The sequence below is a fragment of the Solea solea genome, chromosome 16, assembly GCF_958295425.1.
Source record: "Solea solea chromosome 16, fSolSol10.1, whole genome shotgun sequence".
Taxonomy (NCBI): Eukaryota; Metazoa; Chordata; class Actinopteri; order Pleuronectiformes; family Soleidae; genus Solea; species Solea solea.
Genome location: NC_081149.1, coordinates 24,249,768 through 24,274,537, shown reverse-complemented (window position 1 = coordinate 24,274,537; position 24,770 = coordinate 24,249,768). Strand labels below are relative to the sequence as shown.

Here is a 24,770-nt window from a genome sequence, read left to right as displayed (position 1 = left end):
CTGCCTTCTCTCTGTATTACAAACTCCTTCGCATAGTGCGGCTGATTACCACCATAGTTGTCTCCCACCAACGTCAACTGTCCATTCTCTCTTTGTTGGTACCAGAGCATCTCATCCAAGTCTTCATGGTCATGACTGCACTGTATTTCTACTCTGTCCAACAGAAAGACTGCTATAGACTCGGTCTGCTGTATCGTCACATCTGTGGCTCCATCTGTGGAAAGAGAAAAATTAAAAATAGGGATGAGATAACAGAATTTCTTGGTTTGTAATATTGTTTTGTGTAAGAGAAAAATTACATGGCATCAATGGAAGAAGAAGAAGGAAAAGTCCGATCCACACTGGAGGCATCTTCATGTAAATGTGACTCATCAAAGGGCTCGGTCTCTGTCTCCTTCCTGCCAGAAACATCCTCTAATGCAGTCAAGCTTTTTTATACCTGAGAAAACATGGAGCTCTCGCTCAGTGACACCATTATCACCAACGTTAAAATACAGAGGGGTAAATAGACCGAGCAGACTTAGACCAAGGCAGATTTATTCCCAATAAGATCATTTCCTCTCATCATCATCCTCCTCTTCCTCATATATACTTCTCACACAGATATAGTGAAATTAGATTAAGATAGAGCAAGAGATAAGGTGACTCTAATTATTATTTATTTTATTCATTCGTTTGATTTTCTACACAAGTGTTCCTGCAAGTGTACCACCAGTAAGTGTCCTCTGGTGGTACCTCAGTTTGAGAACCATGGCTGTATTGTATTAAAATAAAAGCAAGTGTCCGGGGGCAGGTCTACAGGGGGTCCAATACCATCCAAGAACCCTAAATATCGCATAAATGCATCATGGAGCATTATGTTGCTGTGTGTTTCTGGTGATATATCGTGGTCATTCTGTGAGGATTCACCAGAAAAAACAACTATATTGGACTACATGTGTGTTGGTAGATACTGATACATACATAGAAATTTACATTATATAATACAAAAGTGGACACAACCTTCCGGTTGCAGAACAAGAAGCGATGAGATTCACGATTGGAACAATTACACTGTGAAAGTTGTTGCGTCATCTGCTCTCACATCTATTTCCCTCTAAACGGGAACATAATTTACCAAACTGACAGTGATTGAGACTGTGGCGAGGTAGGAGGTGATAAGGTAAGGAACTAATATTACCAAAAACAAGGAAAAGCTTGACAACATCACCCAGGGAATTACTGTTAGACACAAGGCACACAGGTTGAGACATGAGACGTGGTTCCAAGTTAACACACACTTTTTATTACATATTAATTGGTTCTAAAATATAAAAAAAAAAAAAAAAAAAAAAGGAAAACCTAAGCAGGGCTGAGGTCAGAGTCTATGGACGAAGGCTATGGCAGGGGAGGGATCCACCAAAGAAAAACACAACAAAATCACCGGGCACACACTCTCTCTCACGGTGAAGAAAACCCACTCCCAGGGACACAGCAAGACAAGACGGGAAGATCAACCCCACCAGATCAACACCACCACTGGTCTACAGGAACTGAAAAGGGACGAAAACAACAAATTAGTGGGGTTGCACATACTCAAAAAAGAAAACTCAGAGCCTAAGAAAAACTATACAAATGGGCAAACAAGAAGTCTAATAACTATAATTACCTAATTTACAAAACAAAATCCCTGAATTAACTACAGAGTATTGAAACATTGAAAACTTTTTTTTTTTTACAGAAATTTACGAGATAAATACGTAATAGGTAAATAATAAATACGTACATTTAGACTTAATTAAAGTCGTAAATTTAGACTTTATTCTCGTATGTTTACGACTTATTTTCTCAATGTGGCCCTAATAATAAAAATATTATAGTATTATATTAAAAATAGAATTACATAAGAAAAATCCAAGTTCAACACAGAAACATTAGCCACAGTAATAGTAGTCACGAGAGGCGGAAGTGAAAAAGGGCTCCCGGAAGCCGCCAGCATTTACCTGTGACCACACTAGCATTAGCCACCTAGTAGCACCAACCACAACGCAGAGAGAGAGACACTTACCACCGCCACAACAACCACAGCAGCGCACACAGGGAGCACGGAGCAGCACGGAGCAGCACACAACCAGTCGCTCTACAACACAACACAAATGCCTTGAACACAAAGACCAGACGAAGCGACCAAAGAGGCGAAGAGACGTGCGGACATATCTGTCGGGTACGCGACCTCTGACCCGGAAGTGACACCGGCGAGCGGATTCAATCAACACCCTGGCGTGACGGAAGTTACGTCAGAATTAACTTCATTAGACAAATACACTTACAACAGTAATAACCGGTCAAACAATAAATAAATAAATAATAATATAAATAATAATAATAATAATAATAATAATAATAATAATAAATAACAACCTTACTTGTAAAATTATGACTTGTAAGTAACATTTTTTAAAGATGTTGAAGGTTCTGTATAGCCCTCAAAAAGAGTGAGGGGGGAAATAAGACAGGACGCTCACACTGCCGACAAGATATTGACTGTTTAGGAGATGATCATTATAAATCAAGCAAGAATTAGGCTATTTTTTATTTTTAGGACTTCCATTCAAACGTCTGTCTACTTCCTGAGCTTTGTTGACTCTATTCATAATCAGGTATCTAGTCGAGGGACATAGAGTTAACTAACTGATACCACTTTGTTGTGTCTGATACTGATCCAGTGTCACTTGCATTTTTTTAAATGATATATGTAGAACAGTTGTTAAAGCATTTGAGCTTTACTGTGAGGAGATGAAATAAAAAATAAAACCCCTAAAATCACCTGGATGGACGTGTTCTTCTTCTTCTTTGCTGTTTTACAGCAGTTGACATCCATACTGTTGCTCTACTGCCCCCTTCTGTATTTACTCATCCATTACAGGCTTACACACACTCCTCTTCTTTGTGATGAAGTGTGTGATCTATCTATCTATCTATCTATCTATCTATCTATCTATCTATCTATCTATCTATCTATCTATGCTCATACAGGCCTGTAGTCACATGTATCTTTACTTATTATTAAAATGGCTGTACTCAATTTTTACTAGAGCTAAAATAGAGAAAATACAACTGAGGGGCTGAGCCCCCTCATCACCCTTCTCTGGTTCTGGGCTCTGTGTTTTCAATGTCCACATTTCATGTGTTTATTTATTTTACTGGCGAGGTAACTTTAATAAGTTCTCTGTAAGTAATCTTAGAAGTCTGAGTTTAAAGTCAGAATTCTGACTCTGTGGCCCTAATCCTCTTCCGTACCAACACATAAGTTGAGATTGGTTAAATTTGTACATGCTGGGACTGAAACTTTGAAAAAGTAACCCTGTTCTAAAAAAGAAGAACAAATAGGATTAACATGCAAATAAATCACTCACAATCAGCGCTCAAAGGCCTTAACGCAAATGAAAATGACCTTAAAGAGATTTTACACTTATACAAACATATTTAGGATAAGATAAGGTAAGATTTCATGTAAATCATCATGTTTGCCTGGCCTCACCTCGTCAGCCTCTCTACAAACAGAGCTTCATCTGTGTCTGAAACTGGAGAGGTGAGCATTCCTCTGCCCAGGCCTCAAATAAAGACCTCAATTCTTGCAGAAATAGTCCAGATTCCCTGTGGGAGTGCAAACGTATCCTCTGTTCCTGGGTAGGTGGCTCCCTCAAGGTGGACAATCAGTGTCTTTGTGAAGCCAAACTGATGCCAGCAGTCTGAGGCTGAATGCAGGTCCTGATCGCAGCCCCCCGGCTCAGCTCAGCTCGGCTCTGTTAGTGCTGTGCAGTTGCTCTGCTGAGCTGTGAGAAACATATGGATCATTTGGGATTAAAAAAGCATCTCCAGGACAACTCAGGATGCTTTAATGAGTGTTGGATTGTCAGGCAAACGTGTGTTTTCTTGGTGGATTAAAGGATTTTTCCAAAAGCTTCATTTACTAACTGGATCTAATGGCGTGGAGGAAACATCAGCAGCTCTTTGAGGATCACCTGACGACGACAGAAAGGTAGGAGTCTGTTCTGACTCACACACACAAAGGTTTTTACATGATTGACTCGTCACTCTGGGTGATGTGGTTCAAAGGTCAGTGTTTCCCTGTCCTGTAATGTGTCATGCCTCCTACGATGATACGAGACATTCATCATTACAACACTGTGCAACGTGGATGCAATGTACAGTACGATGATAAGACTTATTAATCACAGGCTACACTTCAAGTTAGTTCCCCAGTTTCAGACCCTGTCTGAACAACAGCTATGTTTGGTTGCAAGACCATGATAATGGGCATCTCTAAAAAACTCTCTTCGAGTACAACCAACATATAGGATACAATGACTTCATATCTGGTATGAATATGATCGATCTTTCTTCAAATGTGAACACTGGACATTAAATGGCAGCTAAAAGGAAATCCCTTTGAGACTGTTCTTACTTCAGAAACATCATTCTCAACACTTCCATTCCATCCATACACAGTTCACTACCAAAGATGTTCTGTCACCTTATTCATGCACTTCTCTTCGGATTCTGACATTCATGCACACACACACACACAGACACACACGGTGCTGCTGGTGCTTCAGTTTAAAGCAAATTAAATTGCATTCTCTTAAAAGCAGGAGCAGTTAAAACAAAGAATGTTCTTCATCATGTGAGAGGACACGATGTCCCATTGTGTGACATGGGAAGAGGTGAAGGAGGAAAGAGAGGAAAGAGGCAGAGGACGAGGATTTGACAATCGTGTCATCGGGGCGGGGTGCGACATGCCGAAAGATGTTTCTCTTGATTTCCTGTTTTTCTTCCTCTTTTTAAACATGTTTTTTACTGCACAGTGGATTTGGAGCTATGTTGGAAGTTTTTTGTTTCATATTTATCTATTTATCTATTTATACTTTCAGAGATGATCTATTCACTGTTCACATCTGTGTTTGTATGTAAATATCAAGTCTTGAAGGTCTTGGTGTTGAGAATGAATTGACAGACTTTGCATGTTAAAACAGTTTTGATTGTTTTAGAAGTTGTTTGTGCAGGTGATTCAGTGAAGTGAGACATATATGGATTTTTTAGAGCTATATTAACAGTGGTGCGAATGTTTCCTGTGTGTAAGTTGCAGCGAAGTGTGACTGTGAATCCTGATTCTGCTGCGTTCCACTCACTCACTCAGCTGTGGAAGAGCGTTTCAAACTAAACTAGAGGCCTTTATCAGTCAGTGCAGTGGTTTAAAGGTGCAAGTCCCGGGAAGGGAGGGGGCAGTCAGCCACTCACTCAGGGAATTAGGCAGAATTCAATGTTAGACCACTTAACATGCTTTATTTCAGCATTCAAAATAATTAGAAACATCTCAATTTATTATACATATACAAAATAGGTACAGATCCTTGTGGTGTTTTGCCCCCATAGGTGTGTCTGTCTGCCTTCTCTCACAAATGTTTTGCTGATGGCTCTCTTTATGTGCATTTAAAAAAAAACAACAACAATTCTCAAATTTGTTTTTGTTTTTTTTGTTTATGAGAATTTTTACCCTTCGCACAAGAAAACAAGAAACTAACCACAACAAGTGTGTGGATGAAGAGGAGGAGGAGGAAGAGGAGGAGGATATGAATGAAAGAAGAAAGGTGGACAGCAGGTTCAAAACATAAGAAAAAAAAAAAAAAGTAAAGAGACGTCGATCCACTTTTCACTCAAACTCAACACAGCTTGAATTTCACTGCCAGCACCGAGAAGACTGAGAATAGAAGAAGTCTGTTTCACTCTGGACACGAAGAATAAAAGCTGGGGTTCTCGTTTTTAGCACCAAGAAGACTCCGCCCACATCACAGTAATCTTTAAACTACAAAACAGTATAACCATACTGGACGGACAGGAGAGAGAGTAGCACCTCAGGTTTTTAGCTGTTTCTGCTTCTGTTCAAGTGTTAGCAAACATTAACGACCCCCCCCTGCACACCCACCCACTGCCGTAACTACCTCTGGTGCTTCTAAAACACTGGGCCCCTTTTTTTTGTCATCGCTGGCATTTCTTGCTTGCTGAGGTAGCCATATGATTTCTTTTTCTTTCCTTTACAAAAAAGAGGTTTAAACCCGTGTTTCTCTGCTGGTGGTTTTAATGTGACTTTTGTAAGTAGATAAAAAAAAAAAGGTGGAGAAATAGATCGGAACAAACAAAAGAAGCTTCCACGACAACAAACAAATCACAACAGTTGCAACATCAGTGGATGACGAGTAAGGAGTTGTCAGTCTTGTCTGGGGCAGATGGAAGGGGGGGTGGGGGCAGAACAACAGAGACAAACATGGCTGTCAGTTTCACCGTTTATTCATCATCACCTGAAACGTGGTACAAAGCAATTGGGTTCTGTCTGTTGGGGCTGTCCTTTCAATCCTCTCACCGCAGTGGTGTATAAAAATACAAAAGTCATCTGTGTGTTTCAGTTGGTTTCTTTAAGCTCCAGAGAGGCCTGGTTTGGCTGGATGAAGAGGGGAAGTCAATTTTTTTTACACTTTACAGAAGCATATATTATTTTCTTGTTGCCAGTGAAACAAAATGTCTTCTCTACAGGATCCTTGGTGTTGGTGATGGTAAAAAAAAAAGAGAGTCAGAAACAAAAAAAAGTAGTGGTCCCAAAAACGATGATGCAGACACTGCCACACCACCGCCATCTTGCTGAAGTGCAGGTTTTAGGCAAAGTGGACCATCGGAACAACGGCCGAATGGAAGCTCGTAGAATCAGGAGCGAGGGGGGTTTTTCAGAAAAATGGCATTTAGAAGAATGTTTTGGTGAGGGGTTTTTTTTTTAGAGAGAGATGACTGTTAGAAAAAAATAAAACACACTCACACACACAACAACAATTTCAAGTCCAGATTTCTCTTTTTACAAGAAACAGACAGGTCCAACTTCAAGCCCAAACTCTTGGTCTGGAGCACCAACGTCCATAGGAGCAATATCAATGATGGGCAGGCGAGATGTTTTCGTTGTCTTGTAGTCGATGACTGTCTTGCCCCATGTACCGGTGTGTGACTGGAAGAAGAAAATAAAAACACAATGAGTTCCAGGCAAGATTCAAGGACAGGAAGACTTACAATATGTACCGCTGTGTGCGACCATAAGGGAGAGCATGTGCATGTTCATCTGTCACTTCTGGAATCTAATTCCTGTCAGTGGATGTGGTGTGAGAGCATCATCTCAAGACTCCTTACCGTGCATCCATCCTCCAGGACACTGTAGGTGAAGCGGCTGTTGCCCTCGGCTCTGATCTCGATCTCGTTGGAGCCCTGGAGGAGCATGGCCTTCTTGAGGTTGCCAGCGGAAGCGTCCATGTAGGCGACGCTGTTCTTGCAGTGGTACGTGATGTTCTGGGATGCCTCAGTGGACATGAGACGCAGGAAGGTCATCTGGATGTTGACATCCTCGGGCAGAGAGCCTTCGCTGCCATACTCGAACTGTGGAGTGGAGAAAAGTAGGGAGACGTTACAGAGGGACGAGAGGCAGCGGCTTAAGGTGAATAGGAAGTGGAATTGTGAAAAAAAAAAGGGAGGAGGGTTGAGGAACTGAGAGGAAAGGTGACCTTAGAGAGGGCCAGAGCCCATGATTGCACTACAGGTAGTGAGTGGATTTGACAGGAGAAGACAATTAGAAACGGAGGAGAGGTAAAGAGGAGAAAACCAGATTTAGCCCGTTTACCTGGAAGCCGTCGGTCATAGCCTCTCCGAACCAGACGTGCTTCTTCTCCTTGATGTTCTTGCTGACATACCAGTTCTTCTTGGCAACCTCGCTCTGAACTGGAGATACGCAGGTCTCTCCGGTGTCCATGTTACAGTAGACCTTGATGGCATCCTGAGTGCAGCCCTGGTCGGGGTCAATCCAGTACTCTCCTGAAGATCGAGAAGGTCAAAGAGGAAAAAGTCATGGGGGAATTTAAAATTCTACATTGCTATTTGTCTAAATTCCCTAATTCCTAAATGACGTCCTAAATCTGTCATAATCCGCTCATTTCATTTCCTCTAAAGGTTTAGGACAACAGCTATTCCCCAGTCCTATAACTTACCGCTCTTCCAGTCAGGGTGGCACATCTTCAGGTCACGGCAGGTTCTGGCTGGGTTTTTACGGGTGCCGTCAGGGCTGCGGATCTGCTCGATCTGCTGGCTGAGGCTCTTCAGGGTTGTGTCGACCTCCAGATCACGATCACGGAGAACGTTGGCATCATCAGCGCGGTACATGCGGAAGGGATCGGGTGCTTTCTCCTGGGGCTGGGCAATGAAGCCAAGGTCGAATCCACCACCAGGGGCACCGGGAGGTCCAGGTGGTCCAGGAGGTCCAGGAGGACCCTGAGATTTGAGAGGAAGGGGGACAAGGGAGGAGAAACGAGAACTTGAGTTAGGAGACACAAATTATACAGCTGATGAATGGATGGACAGTTGGAGAATTAGACTTACAGCGGGTCCCATCTCTCCAGAGCGTCCACGAGGTCCGGGGGGTCCAGTAGGTCCAGGCAGGCCAGACATACCATCCTTACCAGCAGAACCAGCAGATCCAGATGGGCCCTACACACAGCACAGAGGAAAACTCATAAGGTCCCACGTACCACTTTGACATGGACAACAGCACATATGAAACCTTTGAACCTTCACTAAATAGTTTAAGGTTGTGTGGTGTAAGAACTTACTCTAGGTCCAGTAGCTCCGGCAGTACCAGCAGGTCCCTGCTCTCCACTGGGTCCCTGGGAGTTCATACACAAAAACAGGAGTTAGAGGGTTGAAGTGGTTACATGAAGTACATATGGACTTGAGGACGAAGTAACCTACAGAAGGTCCAGGAGGTCCCTGCATGCCAGTGAATCCTCTGTGTCCCTTCATGCCTCTCTCTCCAGCCTCTCCAGACTCTCCCTTGTCTCCACGGAGTCCATGAGCTCCCTGTTTGTAGGAAGAAGGGTTTAAGGTGTTTTGTTTTGTCTTTGTCTGTGTGGTGTTTCATCGGTTAGAGTATAGTTGTTACTTACAGCAGGGCCACGAGGTCCAGCAGGACCAGCAGGGCCAGCGGGGCCAGCAGGTCCCTGAAACATGTAAAAAAACAGGCAGGTTGCAGTGAAACACTGGTTCATTTTCATCAACACAATGTAAGATAGATTCATATCAAATAAACAGCACAATAACTAAATTAAATATAATTCAGGGTGGCTTCATTACTCACAGAATCTCCACGGTCGCCTGTCTTGCCAGCGGGTCCAACAGGTCCAGGGGCACCAGAGGGTCCAGGGGCACCAGGAGCTCCAGAGGGGCCAGACTCACCACGGTCTCCCTAAAAAACAACACACACACACAGTACTTCACGAGCTGTAATCTTTTTCTGAATCATTGGACCAGTTTTAGGTCACCACAATAAATGGTCAGCTCCTATCGTATTATCTTGTTTCAAGATTTCAAATTTCACTTTTGTGAAACGGAAACTGTCTAACGCTGCTCAGATTGTCCCGCCCTCACCTTGGGTCCGGCAGGTCCATCGCGACCAGCTGATCCCTCGTTTCCGGGGGCTCCCTGGAACACGCAGGAAGTTAACAGTTTAAACATATGCACTGTTTGACTTATACACACATTACTATGCAAAGAAACAGATTTGTTTTCGGATAAAAATATTTTGCCGTACCTCACGTCCAGGCTCACCAGGGGGTCCAGCCAGTCCAGAGGGTCCCATGGGTCCAGGGGGTCCACGCTCACCACCGGGGCCTCCATGTCCCTGCTTTCCAACCTCTCCCTGTGGGTGACACAGACATTTACGATACAATTCTGTAGATGCTAGAGTGGCATGACATAGGTTAGGCTTTGCCTTGCAGTGACTTCCTTTTCCTGGATTTTGATCATTTTTGGTTCTATTACTTGGCTCACTAAGGATATTAGAATGTCCAATCCTGTTTCTATCAGATCAACTCTGCACAGCTTTGTAGTTCAGTAAACAAAACTTACGGAAGGTCCAGGCAGACCAGGGAAACCTCTCTCTCCCCTCTGTCCGGGCAGACCAACAATACCACGCTGTCCAGCAATACCCTGAGGTCCAGGGATACCACTGCTACCCTGCAGGTGGAGACAGAGACAAAAAAATAAAACAATGTTAGATATCTAGTTGCAGCAACAGCACATGAAGCTCTGGTTGTAAAAAGGAAACTATAGAGACATTGAATCTCCCGTCTGTGTCATCATTGCAATGGTGTGTTCTAAAGGTTTTTGCGCTTTTTGCGGCAAAGATAACTTACAGAAGAACCCTCAGCACCGGGGCTACCCTTCTCGCCAGGAGATCCTGGGGGTCCAGCAGGTCCAAGCTCTCCAGAGCGACCAGCAGGTCCAGTTTCACCACGGTTTCCTTTGGGTCCCTCTTTGCCAGCGCCTCCAGCGGGTCCAGGAGGTCCAGCGTTGCCCTGCGGAAGACGAAGATGAATAACAACATTGCTAAAACCATCCTGGACACTATTTATCTGCATCAGAAGCAAGTGCTAACAGAAGAGAAAGACTTACAGATGGGCCAGGGGCTCCAACACGGCCAGCAGCACCAGGGAAGCCAGTAGCACCCTAAACAGAGAGAGATCTATTGGTTAACTGAGGCTGAATAAATGGCTGTATTGAGTGCAAACCATACACAATAGTAGATTGTCATCACCTCTGATATAGCTAAAGTCAGACAAGTTGGTATAAATGTAAATGTATTAAAGAGAGGGGGTGGTCACTTACAGGAGGTCCAGCAGGTCCGCGGGCTCCCTTGGCACCAGTGTTTCCAAGGGGACCCTGAATGGACACAACATGGAGTCAGTCAATGCGGGAGAATAAGATTATTGTATCTTGTATGGAAAAATGGGTAATGATTATATAGTTTACAAACCGCAGGTCCAGCGGCACCAGTGGGTCCAGCAGCGCCAGGGGGACCAGCATCTCCCTTAGCACCATTATCTCCAGCCTCTCCCTTAGCACCAGGTTGACCCTCATTACCCTGAGTTGTAATGGTGGAGAGGAGAGAAAGAGAGATTAATTAATTAATAACTCTGTGTATTATCTTCAAGCAGCAAAAAAAAAAATCAGTTGTAAAGAGAGGCCATGGCATTCACGGAGAAATGACTTACAGGGGGTCCAGCGAATCCAGCAGGTCCGGGTGGTCCAGCCTCTCCACGCTCACCCTGAGCAAGAAAAGACAGGAAAGGTCAACCAAGAATTCAAAGGTTTCAAAGTCAAGCAGCTCTGAATTGAAGGTTTATTGTCTCCTCATCTGAGGGACAGTCAGAGTCACTTACAGGGCCTCCACGGGCTCCAGCAGGTCCAACAATACCAGGAGCACCAGGCTCTCCCTTATCTCCGGGAGATCCAGCAGGTCCGGGAAGTCCAATGGGTCCAGTCAAGCCACGAGGACCATCCTTACCAGGAGCACCATCACCACCCTTAAGTCCTTGGTCACCCTATTTTGGATGGTGAGAATACAGGAGATGATCAAACATCAGATACTGTTATGTTGGAATGATTCTGTAGATGATTCTACAGAAGACCAGACTTTAGTCTTGATACTGGGGAGCTATTGTGGCTCTTGGTGTTTGCTTTAAACTGGTCAAATCCATCATAGTAGAAGGTCTGATCAAAGCCTATATGGCATTAAAGGTATAGATACTGAGAATATTTGGTGAAAATACTGAGGAAGAGACTCACTCTGTCTCCCCTCAGTCCTGGAAGACCAGCGGCACCGCGCTCACCAGGCATACCCTGCAGGCCAGGAGGACCCTGAGCTCCGGGAGCACCAGGAGCACCAGCATCACCCTAAAGGAAGAAGGCAAAGTGACATAGGGTTAAGGATAAATAAATAAACATGGCAGAATACACTGGACACCCACTCTTTTTGATATGTGCCAGGGTTTACCTTAGCACCCTCATTTCCAGCAGATCCAGGGGATCCACGGGCACCAGCAGGTCCAACTGGGCCATTAGCACCGCGCTCACCGGGGAATCCTCTGTCTCCCTGAGGGATTAAGAGGGTTTGCAGAGAGTTAGAAGTGTTTAAATCGGAGTGCAGGAGTGGTCAAACCAAGTAGCTTTCATCTGTGAACTGAACTAGAATTACTTCTCATTTAACAACTGAATGTATTTTTTTTTAGATTTATCTGGAATTGAATAAATCCTGTGAACAAGGCTCTTTCAGTAATGGTTTTAGGACAATCTGGGTTACCCTTCTTATTTACATAGCCAGCAAAAATCTCTTAGTATTAGCCTGTTAACCTAGCATTAACAACACTTTGTATGCTAACAGTTCAGTGTTTTGGAAAATAACTGAGGCAAAGACTGGGTTATTTCACTCTACTATAATTTACAGTCACCTCCATTTTAACTTAAACTGAAAATATAATAGCAATAATTTATACAAACAATATGGCATAGCTTTTCAATGCCTTGTAGCCGGGTTGGCAAGCATGGATTATTTATCACCTAAGGTAACTCTCCAATGACTCTCTCTCTTGGGGGATAACCTGAAAGTATTTGAGACGATGACAAAGTGACTTACTCTAGATCCAGCGGGTCCAGGGGCACCGGCCTCACCAGGCACACCCTAGGTAGTCCAGGAAATGGAGAGGGAGGCAATACAATATGTCAGCTCATTAGAAAGTACACATTTGACCAGTTTATACAGGTTGCTCATATTTTTTTGATCAGTACCTGCTCTCCGGGCTTTCCACTCTCACCAGCAGCACCCTGGGGTCCGGGAAGACCCTGGAATCCGGGACCTCCAGCAGGTCCTTGCTCTCCTCTCTCACCAGCAGGGCCCTGATGATGAGTAAGAGAGTGACCATTAGAGAGTTGTGTTTTGCTTTCTCCATGTAGTTTGAAGAGACCAAAAGCCTTATGGGTGACAATGCTACAGAGCTGGGGAAAGAGTGTGACTTTGTTGTACTTACAGCGGGTCCAGAGGGTCCCTGGGCACCAACATCGCCGTCCTTTCCAGGGGCACCCTGCATAGACAATAGATAGGCTTTTAAACACTCAGGTTCTACGAAGAACAAAAGACTTGTAGTGTGCGGTGGATTTATAAAGTAGATAGTGGTAGACAACTTACACCAGGTCCAGTAGGTCCCATCAATCCTCTCTCGCCAGACTTTCCGGGCTCACCCTACAAAGCGGATTGAAAAGCAGGATTACCAGACATGTGGAGACCATTTCATCAGTTGCTTGATTTCAAGCAGTGGCTGAATTACATGCTACTGTGTAGCAGTTGTGACACATTACTCACAGCAGCTCCCTTGGGTCCGGGGAATCCCATAACTCCAGGCTGGCCTCTAGCTCCAACAGAGCCAGGGGGTCCAGGGCGGCCATCTTGTCCAGGGGCTCCCTGGATGATTAAATTCAGAATAAGTCAACACGATTTATGAAAACATATATTGGTAAGATTAGGATCCATTTGAACATGAACTTACAGAAGGTCCCAGTTTGCCATCAGGTCCAGGGCTGCCAGGGCTTCCAGTCATACCCTGCAAATCAGAAGTCAGAGGTCAAAGGAGTGGCTATGCAGTAATAAATGATGTTGTCAAAAAGTATGTAATAGATAGTTGTAATTGATTATGTAATTGATAGGTTATCTCACCTTGGCTCCGGGCAGACCAGGCTCACCAGTGCGTCCAGTCTCACCAGTAGCACCTTTAGGTCCAACAAGACCGGGGGCACCGCGCTCACCGTTGGCACCCTGTGAGTGGCAGGAAGAGGGCGAAGTACATTTAATTTTTGGTACACCTGAGCTGTTTGGAAGCTTCAGAAAAAACAGAGTTTGGATGTTATACTTACTCTGGGTCCAGCAGAACCATCAGAGCCAGGGAAACCACGACCACCAGGACCACCCTGTACAAAGAACCAAAACAGCTTGCTTAGTCCTGTGAGCAGAAGCTAATGCTGTTACATGTGGACAGGCTAAACATTAAAATTTCAATATAATTACCACTTCAATATAATTACAGTTTATGTCATGATCAAACCCCTCGTGGCATCACTGAAGCTGCAGCACAACAATGTTCATACTTCTCCCTTACTCAGATATCCACAGTATATCCAATATGAGCAACAAACACAATGTTTGCATTAACAACTTCTATCTTTACGGACTCAAGAAATGAATGGTTGAATGGTCTTGATGAGATACAAGGATGCTGTGTCACATATGAGTATCCTATGTATCCTTCTTGCAGGTGTTTGGATTCAAAGCAGATCATTTTATCACATTTTCTTTTAGAAAATGTTTATGATATTAAGTTTGTGTCTGCACAAATGTAAAAGGGTGCAGCAGCTGCCTTCATATAATAATTTAAAAGAGAAAAAATGAAATTAAACGTATTGCATATGGATAATCCAAGCTGTAGTAACAAGACACCACCAGAGGGCGCTTCTCTCACTTTTCCTCCATTATAGTATAGTGAGTGATCAATCATATCTCATAGTATATAATACAATCAGGTAAATTTTACATACACGCTCTCCGGGAGCTCCACGGCCTCCTGCAGCACCAGGCTCTCCTCTTGCTCCTCTCTTGCCCTCCTCACCAGAGGGTCCGGGGGGTCCTTGAACTCCTGGGGCACCCTGGAGAACAGACACACACACACATACACAGTATGAGCTAATGTGTAGACATGTACAGTATATACAGTATACATTTATGATACTGTATAATAAATAAAATACACGTATGACAGAGAGCATTTCCCAAATGCTGAATGTTGGGGAACTTACAGCCTCTCCCTTGGCACCGGCCTCTCCCTTGGCTCCTGGGGCACCAACTTCTCCCTGAAGGAAACAAGCATATAGTTGTTAAACACATCACTCATTCAAAACAAAAGATTAAATAAATACTAGCCAGACTAACAATAACAACAGAAAATACCTAAATAAATAAGTCTACATATGTATATAAAAGCAACATAAATAGCGGACATTTTGAAAGCTGTAATGCATTATATTTGCATTGTATTTATTTTCAGTATGTTTGGACTGCAGACTTGTTCTTAATTATGGTCATAATAACAAGAACCAGTTTAAAGAGAGAGCTTTACTCACAGTGTTACCCTTGGGTCCGGGGGCACCACCAGCACCCTGAGGTCCTGAGGGTCCACGAGGTCCGGGGAAACCGGGAGCTCCGGCAACTCCAGCAGCACCCTGCAGGGGGCAGCACACAACAACACAATCACATCATGTTGTATTATCATGCCAGTGCAGAGTCTCTACAGATAGCAAACCCCAGCATTGGCTGATTTCTTAATGCCTTGCTCAACATTTTAAACTACAACCCATGATTCAAACCCTCAACCCTGTGATCAGAGATACTCACATTGTTTCCCTTAGCACCAGGGGCTCCATCAGTTCCGGGGTTTCCCTGGGAGGAGAAAGAGTGGAACAGTTAAAAACAATTTTGTTTGGTGAATGATTTAAATATCAGTTGTTTGAGGAAAATGACCGTCTTTGACTATTTATTTGTCAGACAAACAGTCTGTGGACTAGAATCATGACAATAACAAGAATGTTGCTGTGATTACTTACAGAAGGTCCAGCGGGGCCAGCAGGTCCAGGGTTGCCAGGCTCACCACGGGCTCCACTGGGTCCCTCGCCTCCACGAGCACCCTGAGGTCCGGCATCACCCTGGGTAAAAGAGGTAACAAAGAACAGGAATGAGAAAATCATGTCTAAAGCAATAATATGACATAATCAAAGATGTGTAGAAAGAAATGCATATGCCAACATCAAATATCAATGCCAATATAAAAAAGGCAGGAATGGAAACATAAAACGAGAAGAGATGATTTTAATTTGCGCATTGCTTTTATGCTTTTGTCTGTGCGACTCTTCGATTGTTGTGTTATCTTGTGTTTTCTCACTTCTAAATATAGTGATACCAATGTTTGCATACAAATAATACCTAAACATTCTATATGATCAGGAAATGACTTGTTTTTATTATCAACTATTCTTTTCTAGCATGAACACAGTACACTACTCGCTAACAAGTAGTACAAAAGTTCTCACAAATTCCTGTATGTGTGACCCCTGCTGGGTCAACTGCCTGCAGATATGTTGGAAAAAACCTCCAAGGCACTGCAAACTCAAGACAGTGACTTTCTAATTATTGTTCTGGGTCATGTTGAGCTTTAGGTGTACCTTGGATCCAGGGCCACCAGGGAATCCAGGGGATCCAGCAGGGCCAGTGGGTCCCTGGAAAACAACAACAACACATATGTTCAGACAAACATAGAACTAATGAAAACATATACATAGAAATAACAAATGTAGACTACACATATACACTTCAAAGTACTGTATAGTTGTAGTCTTAGAGTTTTATTTGTTACAGAATTTAGGTTTATTACAGCTAGTTTTTGTATTATTTGTAAGTACACTTTTTTTGTAGTTTTATGTTTAAATAAATGATCGAAATGTTGGTTTACTCCACTACAAAAACTGAAGATGCACTACAAGTGGTGACACTGAGGCGTCAGTAAATGAGAAACTTACAGGAGGTCCAGCAGCACCAGCGGCACCATCGTTACCACGGGCTCCCTACAGCACACGGACAAGAATGATCAGTTGATATGTTGACTCACACGAACGATTGGATATACGAGGAAGTTACACGTGTATGTGTGGACTCACAGCAGCTCCATTAGCACCAGTGCGGCCTCTCTCACCAGGCAAACCACGAGGTCCCTGCGACACAGACACAGTCAGTAACACTTTCCAAACGGGCATCATGAAGGGAGAGATAAGCCGAGATGGCAATTTCATACAGAAGATGACATTTACTCACCATAGCACCAGGGGTACCATTCTCACCAGGAGCACCAGACTCTCCCTAAACACACATAAGCACACAGACAGGTCATGTGATGAAAATTAACAAATTACACCTCATTAACTCAACTAGCCAACATAGCTGCTACAAGCTAATGACTAGCTATAGGCTGCTCCGAGCTAATAAATCGCAAGCATAGCTGCTATGAGCTAATGACGAGCCAAAATGGCTGCTACAAGCTAATGACTAGCCACTGTGACCTGTGAGTGCTACACCCAACACGATGATTCTGGGACCTAATATTTCCTTTGAAATAATTTGAAGTTTGAATTTTAGAAAGAACTCCATACCATGAGTAACAGTTATATTTCTGCTGCCACTACATCATCACAGTAACAATTACTGACACTGCTATTGCTGGTTCTATTATGTGCTACTACCATTCGCACTGCTGCTTCTGTGATAGTGCTCTTGAACTAGACTTGTGTTGGAAAGACAATTTTTCTGCACTGGGAAATGGTGTGGGAGAGGAAAACGAGGCAAAAGAGATAGTCACCTTGGGTCCAGCAGGGCCAGACTCTCCCTTAGCACCATCCAGACCACTGAATCCCTAAAGACAAAGAGAAACATTATTTTGTAAGTCCACAAAAGTCTGTCGGGAGATGTTATGCTGCTGATCGGTGCTGCGTTGAGTTGGTAGACATTGAGTTTGGACTCACTCTGTGTCCCTTGATTCCGGGCAGACCGGGGGTTCCGGGGAAACCACGGGCTCCCTGAGAGAAAGATAAGTTAGGGAGACACAATTTAGTAACTCAGCATAGGTTTTGACTTCACACTGTATGATTAAAAAGTAGGCTGATATGGCAGCTTACCTGTGGGCCAGAAGGTCCACGCTCACCACCACGACCGGGCTTGCCAGACTCACCCTGTAAGAATGAGGCAGAGAAAATGGCGTAAGCAAAGGCCTGATGTGATTCTGTCATTTACTGAGACACAGCTCGTAGATAGAAGCACGTCCAGTAGACTTACATCCTCTCCGTTCTTGCCAGGGGGGCCAGCGGCGCCACGGGGACCCATGGGACCCTATAGAGTAACACACCAACACGGTGAAAATGCTGTAGACTAATAAAGAGAAATGTGCATGTGTGTTTAATGTGGCCTTGACACTCACAGAAGCTCCAGCCTCTCCAGGCTCACCAGGGGGGCCAGTGAATCCCTGAGGTCCCTGTAGGGGGAGCCACACACAAACAACATCACTATTGCAGTCATACCAAAGCAGTAAAAATACAATACGGTGCACTTCAGTGAGTCAGTTCACACACAAGATCATTGCTGCACGACTGCTATCAGCCGTGGCCACGTATTGTTAATGCTGCAATGCTGACATTCAGACCTGAGGTCTGGCTGACTTCAGGTGCAGTCACTGATCTGCTCTCATTGGCTGCATCACTGTTAAGATGTGGTCCAGCAGCCCCACAATGTCTCTTGTGGTTACAATGGAGAATTTCAGAATCTAAACTTCATTACAGACTCTAACGTTCACTGCACTGGACTTAGACTTTGACATTAACTAAAGGGATATCTGAAGGATTATCTGTGAAAGTAAAATACATGAAAATCCAACTGATGACAATGTCTAGTGTGTTTGTGTCAGCCATTGACCAAGCTCTATTTATCTTAAGTTTGTCTCCCTGTACTTCCGCGATGTTGATTTTCTTGCTGAAGTGTTCACAGGACCTGCAGCTACAGCTTATTTGCATCAATTCCAGCTGCTTTAGACAAATGTTGGTGTTTCAGTTTGCACTGGCTTCAGTTGCATCACCTCTAAATCTTCCTTTGTTTTCTGAGCGAACATGCAGTCGTGGGAAGCGTGTTCATGTGCACGGCACAGAGTCTTTTGAGTATGATTTAAATAAATCTATGATGAAGAAGAACTGTCGTACTTACACTTGAACCGGAAGGTCCAGGAGGTCCACGGGGTCCCATTGGGCCCTGTCAGTCAAACACAGGCAAAGTCAGATACATCATGGTCATCAACAAGAGATCAGAGGTTACTGATGGAGTGTATGTGTGTATGTGACCTACCATGGGTCCGGGCACAGGCATGGCAGAAGATTTGTCATGGTAGCCACCGGACATCTGAGGAGAGAAGTTCTGGGGAAAAAAAAGAAACAAAAGATTAACACATTAGATTAGAAGTAGACTGATTCATCGATTGGGCGGATTAATCAAGGCTGATATTTGCCACTTTGTTATTTTAATAACTGTCATTGTGGCAAATTATTTTTTATTTTTTCCGTCCAAATGTTTTTTGTTTACCTGTTTCATTTATTTAATATTTCATTAATACATTATGTTCTATTGAAAACACTGCAGTGAAGACACTGAATGTAGATTGGGGAGACAGACCATAAGTGGTCAATCACTGGTTATTGAAGTTTGTATAATTTGTTATCATTAAACAGTGATATTGTAGTCGAGGGAGGGAAAATCTGCTAACTACTGCAGGCCAAAACATTCAGCATCAACTATCGGCCTTATTGCATTGACATTGGCCAAAAGAGAAATTGCATTTCTTACTGAAATAAGCGTCTTCAGAATGATCAGTCATGTGACATATTGTGTGGAAATATCTTAGCATTTTCAAGACTAGGAGTTCTCCCTGTAGAAAAACAGCTCAACTCCAGGTTCATGGTTTTCAAACACTGTTCAGCTATGTTTACTTCTCGGTTCTAACACTCCCTGTCTCGTCGTGACACATCCATCCACACTGTTTGTCCATTGCTTGTGGATTATATCAAGTATTTCCAGAAATTTGGTATATCTGGTACTTTAGCATAAAATGGTGGATTAGGGGTCTGACATTGGCATGTTGATGAAATTAAACATGCTAAATTAGACCTTTAATAGCAGCTTAATTTTTTATAACAGGTAAGTGACACAAATCATTATTTAGTCTGGGAATTTTAGCACAGTAGGCTAAGGTAGGAGGGCAGTCAGTGTCTGAGTGACAAATTTAGCGTGATACAATGAGAACTGTGGGTATGAGATTATTCCCATGAATAATATATTCCAACACCAATATCGTGCATATACCTCTGCTCCTCCTCCCTCAGCAGCTTTACTCGTGTTCCATTGACACAACTGAACTCCTGACCTCACTCATTTTATGCAAACACTGGATTATGGAATGGATAATTACTCACACTCAACATGCTCTGATAGGTTTACACTCATCCATGACATTTTATGCCTTTCACCAAACAACAGTACTGTTCATTTTTGGAGAACTGAGGAACTGAATGGATGACACGATTATTTGTTCCATTTTCTTGAGGGCCCACAACGGGACATTCTGGGGATTATGGGTAGTGAGATCTGAGTGCTGTGCAGCCAGAAAGAATGACAATGGAATATTTATTTGCCTTGTTGTCGTTGAGAGCAACACAATATCACACTACTTAAGTTGAGTGATATCTGTTTCCAGCACCAGTTGTGTAAACTGGTTCATTTTAGACAAAACACAAAAGCACAGATTACTTACTCCACCAAGGCCGGGGGGTCCAGGGGGGCCGGGAGGTCCAGGAAGTCCGGGCTGTCCAGGGATACCATCGTTACCAGCGGGACCAGGAAGACCCTGCAGGTGAAGAATGGATGGGTCAGACTCAAAGAGTCAGAATAAAACATAGGCTGCACATAGGAGGCAGGGCTGTAAACCACAACATCCATCCCTGAATCACATGATGTCTGCAGAGCATTTCCTACGTGTCCCCTCACAGGATCCCATGGTGCTGAAAGCAGCATTAAACCAGTTTATTTCCCTACAGCGCTGATCATGTGACCGACCAGGAAGAGTCGGCAGTGGTCATGTGACACAGGACATCAGGATACAGGAGCTGGGTAAGTATTTGTTCTCCCAAAAATTGCAAAAATGCCATTGCCATCATCACACAAGGCCCAAAATAAATTGTATTAACTCAATAACATTAGGGATATTTTACAAAAATCTGCAACTGTAACTGAATGAATCCTGTAATTGATTAAAGATAAGCTATTTAAAAGCCTGGACAATTAAACACTAAGTTTTTGTGCCTCTGAGTTAGTTTTACCCAGTGTTTTGGGTATTTGAAGCTTTTAAGTTTCCTTCAACCATGCAAAGTTTCAACTTCCTGTCCCACTTCCTGCTCAACTTTACCCTTACTCATGTACCACTATTTAATTGCTACTGCTGTAATATGATGCGTACAAATGACTTAACAGCGTGAAAGTAAGACACTGTTTAAAGCAACAGTTTGGTCACATTACTGTAAGTGTGACAGTCATGAGTCAGACTTGTTCCTATTTGGACTTGCAAACATCTTTGACGTCTCTACTTACACTGTATTATTGCTGCACTGGGCCAACAATGTAAACACATGAGGCCGAGCCTCAGCTCTGACATTAACATACAGGCCTCAAATGCACCTCACAGAGGCCCCCAGGTGAAATCATAGGAAAGAAGAACTGAGGCATGGAAGGAGAAAAGAAAGTGAACGTACTCTATCTCCCTTGGGTCCACGCTCTCCCTTGGGTCCCTATGACAAAAAAAGAGAAAGACAAAATATGATGTTAGAATATCAGTGAGATGTGATATCAAATCAATAAACTCCTTCATCGTGGATATGAATGAATCACACCTGGTCTTTTACACCCAAAAAAATCTCTTATGCCTCATGATCATAGCTCACTAATATACATAACAGTACACAGATATTAAATATACTGATGTATACATGAATATCTACAGGGCATGAGATGACAGGCTAGTTTTAATTTCAATGATTAATAATCACGTAAATAATCAATATTTACCTCAACTTGAGCGTCCTGGAAGCCTGTGGAGACGGATGAAAAACGTTAGAAAATAAATAAACAAGAAGAAAACAGCAATAAACAACATAATATATGATATCATTAATAATTGTGTGGTTCAAGCTGTTAATCCTGGAATCCTGACGGAATTTGTGTAGACTGTGAATAAAACACGTTGTGTTTGATGCTGTGAGAGCGAAAGACTCACTGTCATCGGGGCAGATGGGGCAGCACTCGTCGTGGGGGATGATAGGGTTGGGGCAGTCGGTTGTGTCCTCGCAGATGACCTCATCGCACATCACTGTGCCGCTGTCGCACACGCAGATCTGGCATGGCTCTGGCTTCCACACATCCCGGTCCGCAAACACCTGGCCGTCCAAGGTGCAACTCGTACTCTCACCTGATGGGGCGCCAGCGAGCGACAGAGAGAAAGAGAGAGAGAGGAAGGTGAGCAGGTGAGAAGATACTGGCATGCACAAACACACACATGCACACACTCTATGGTCTTGCTGAGCTCAACATTATATGAAAAAATTTAAATTTGAAAATTATTGTTATTATTAATAGAATAAAAAATAAAATGTGATAAAATATTAAAAATTGAGAATTGAAAAACAAATTAAGAAGAGCAATAGACAATGATATGTTGTTATTTAAATATTTAAGCCCTTAATTAATTATAATAACCATAGTAATAATTATAATGTTAAAGAACTCAAAGTGCAATTTTAACAGGACATAAACACAGGCTTGAAATGAACACTGTAAGCATTTAAAAAAAGGGACTTAAAATGACATGAAACAATGAGCATGAGAAAGATAAGACAGAATCTTTAAAAGCTGGAGAGGTGAATGTTGTGAAGGTTTGAAGCTGAACTGACACAAGTGAGAGGACAAGCTGAGGTGAGCGCTGTGTCTGGGTACAGACACATGGTCATAGATTGTGCATTATTTAAGTTCCCTTTAACAACAGTTATTAAAAAAAAAAAAAAAAAAAATCACACATTTGCTTTAACAGAAGGTCACATTTTCCAACCCTGAGCTCCATCACTGCTGCTTTCCCAGCAAAGCTCAGCCCAGACTGGAGGCCTCTTTTTAGGGCTTATAAATCTCCCAGCGTGCCAAAGCGCTGAGCTCAGTGGGGAAAGCAGCAGTAAGAAGCTGCAGACTGTTGGCTTGGCAGCAACTGGTGGAAACACTCCACACATGTGTTTGCAATTAGAGGAAACAGGGAGGGAGAAAAAAGGACTGGAAAGATGAAGAAGAGGTGGAGGTGGAGCAGGAGGAGGAGGAGGAGGGATTTTGGGGGACGTGGCGGCCAGATGTGTCCCGCAAGCCGCAAGAGAAGCCTCTGGGTGGCGCTGTGAGACAGATCAGAGGTGCAAAACCCACATCTGCCTCAATATAGACAAGCAGCCAGACAGCCGGGCGGTTTCCAGATGAGAGGAACATCTGGAAAAATAGACCCTCAACTCCTCGGTTCTTGCTTCCAGAGCAGAGTCTGCCAGATTCATTTTTCTTTGTCTTCTCGCATGAGGAAAAAGGTTTGTCTTTAAGCACCAAAAGATCTCTCTGTTTCACTGAGAGGGATCTCACCCTGCCGTCGCTCTCTGTGCTACATCAGGTACATTTTAAATAAATTTGAACTGTAGAACATAAATAAAGAGAGAGAACTCAGAGAGGCTGCAGAGGTCAGATGTTTCCAGCAGACAAGACCATGCCTGCTCGCCTAATTCTCTCTCTCCCCATGATTCTTCCCTATAGCCTATGACTCTCTCACTCCCTCACCTGGCCAACTCATCACTTGGCCTCAGGCAGTGAATTACACTGCCACATCAATCAGGCCTCAGCCAGAAACTTTCCCTCGATCTGACGTGCGTCTGCTAGAAGCAGAGTAGTCCTTGTGGCTGATGTCTAGCAAAGGCCGATTATCCAGGCCAATTAACGATTTCAGATTAGCTAGATTAGATAAGATTAACTCTTTGGAGTCAGGGCGCAGGCTTTTACAGATGGAAAAAAATTGTAATTTTTTCTATATACTGGTTGGGGTTCCGAGCTTACGACCATCTTTTCTGTTGCCTGGAGCAAAGCCTGGAAAACCTGCAGCAACTTGCTTTGCATGCATGTGGAGAGAAGTGGGGTGGGGGGGGGGGTCGAAAGACATAGACAAACACAAGGAGAGGGGGAGAGGGAGGCCTTGAGGTGCCCAATGCATTACGTATACACAGTACTATGTAAACCACGTCTGTCTGTCTGTCTGTCTATCTATCTATCTATCTATCTATGAAGATTGAAGGGACAATACACAAAATTCAGATTTCTACTTCAAACTTTTTTTCCTTTCTTCTACTTCTTCTACATCTCAGCAGCCATCCACCCACGCAGAGAAAATCCATTTAAAAAACCAGGAGAGAAAAAAAAAGACAAAAAGGGGTTGAGAAGCTCCAGTAAAGTGATGAAACTTACGGTCTTCCTCGCCCTGGGCTCTCACCAGGAGCACTGCTGCGCTGAGCAGCAGCGCTAGCCGCAAATCCACAAAGCTGAACATGTCTAGATGCCACTAGACATGTAGACTCTTTGAGGCAAGAGAGGAAAAAAAGTTGGGGATGTTTTCTCTTTCTGCTACACTCCACTCATACACTGGTGTTTGGGGCAGGGTCCGCTCGTCTGATCACAGTCCTCCTGACCCCAGCAGAAAACTCCCTACTGCCTCCACTCACTTTCCACCAGAGTATTTATATGAGAGCCTGAAGAACTGGGAGGTGCCGGGGACTGGATCGACCAGGGACGCACCCTCATTACCCTGCTGCTGCTGCTGCTCACGTTTAGGGAAGACAAGAATGGACCCCTCCTTCAAAGAGAAAAAAAAAAAGAGAAGAAAGGAGAGAACGACAGAGAAAAAAAAAAAGCTGGTCCCTCCTTCCATATAATTCCAAGAGTAGGAGTTTGGATTATAGAAAGAAGACAGGGGGTGAGCAGGAGGAAACCTGATCCTGAAGAGCATCGGAGGGTTGGAGGAGGATCTCCTCCTCCAGAAGTACATGGGTTTAATCTAGATTTTATTTCTGAGACTCATCTACTTCCTGGATCACTTTGATTTCAGCTTCTGGGATCTAGCAGTTCTAGA

The 24,770-nt window shown here is 43.5% G+C and overlaps 1 protein-coding gene across 1 annotated transcript; it reads right to left on the bottom strand.

The window, feature by feature from the left end:
* Nucleotides 1-6,311: 6,311 nt before the first annotated feature.
* On the bottom strand, nucleotides 6,312-24,357 carry col1a1a (collagen, type I, alpha 1a). Its single transcript, XM_058654688.1, has 49 exons — nucleotides 24,110-24,357; nucleotides 21,852-22,043; nucleotides 21,644-21,666; nucleotides 21,331-21,366; nucleotides 20,337-20,429; nucleotides 18,878-18,946; nucleotides 18,740-18,784; nucleotides 17,964-18,017; nucleotides 17,822-17,875; nucleotides 17,665-17,718; nucleotides 17,512-17,565; nucleotides 17,349-17,402; nucleotides 16,808-16,852; nucleotides 16,654-16,707; nucleotides 16,516-16,560; nucleotides 16,162-16,215; nucleotides 15,547-15,645; nucleotides 15,338-15,382; nucleotides 15,067-15,165; nucleotides 14,743-14,796; nucleotides 14,485-14,592; nucleotides 13,807-13,860; nucleotides 13,610-13,708; nucleotides 13,443-13,496; nucleotides 13,259-13,357; nucleotides 13,085-13,138; nucleotides 12,927-12,980; nucleotides 12,688-12,795; nucleotides 12,536-12,580; nucleotides 11,897-11,995; nucleotides 11,689-11,796; nucleotides 11,283-11,444; nucleotides 11,115-11,168; nucleotides 10,877-10,984; nucleotides 10,729-10,782; nucleotides 10,516-10,569; nucleotides 10,257-10,418; nucleotides 9,970-10,077; nucleotides 9,653-9,760; nucleotides 9,490-9,543; nucleotides 9,200-9,307; nucleotides 9,009-9,062; nucleotides 8,815-8,922; nucleotides 8,676-8,729; nucleotides 8,446-8,553; nucleotides 8,058-8,337; nucleotides 7,694-7,884; nucleotides 7,210-7,452; nucleotides 6,312-7,030 (listed from the first exon to the last, which is right to left on the bottom strand). Exons 1-49 carry the CDS (start codon nucleotides 24,189-24,191, stop codon nucleotides 6,884-6,886), a joined length of 4,344 nt encoding a protein of 1,447 aa, XP_058510671.1. The 5' UTR covers nucleotides 24,192-24,357; the 3' UTR covers nucleotides 6,312-6,883.
* Nucleotides 24,358-24,770: the final 413 nt, after the last annotated feature.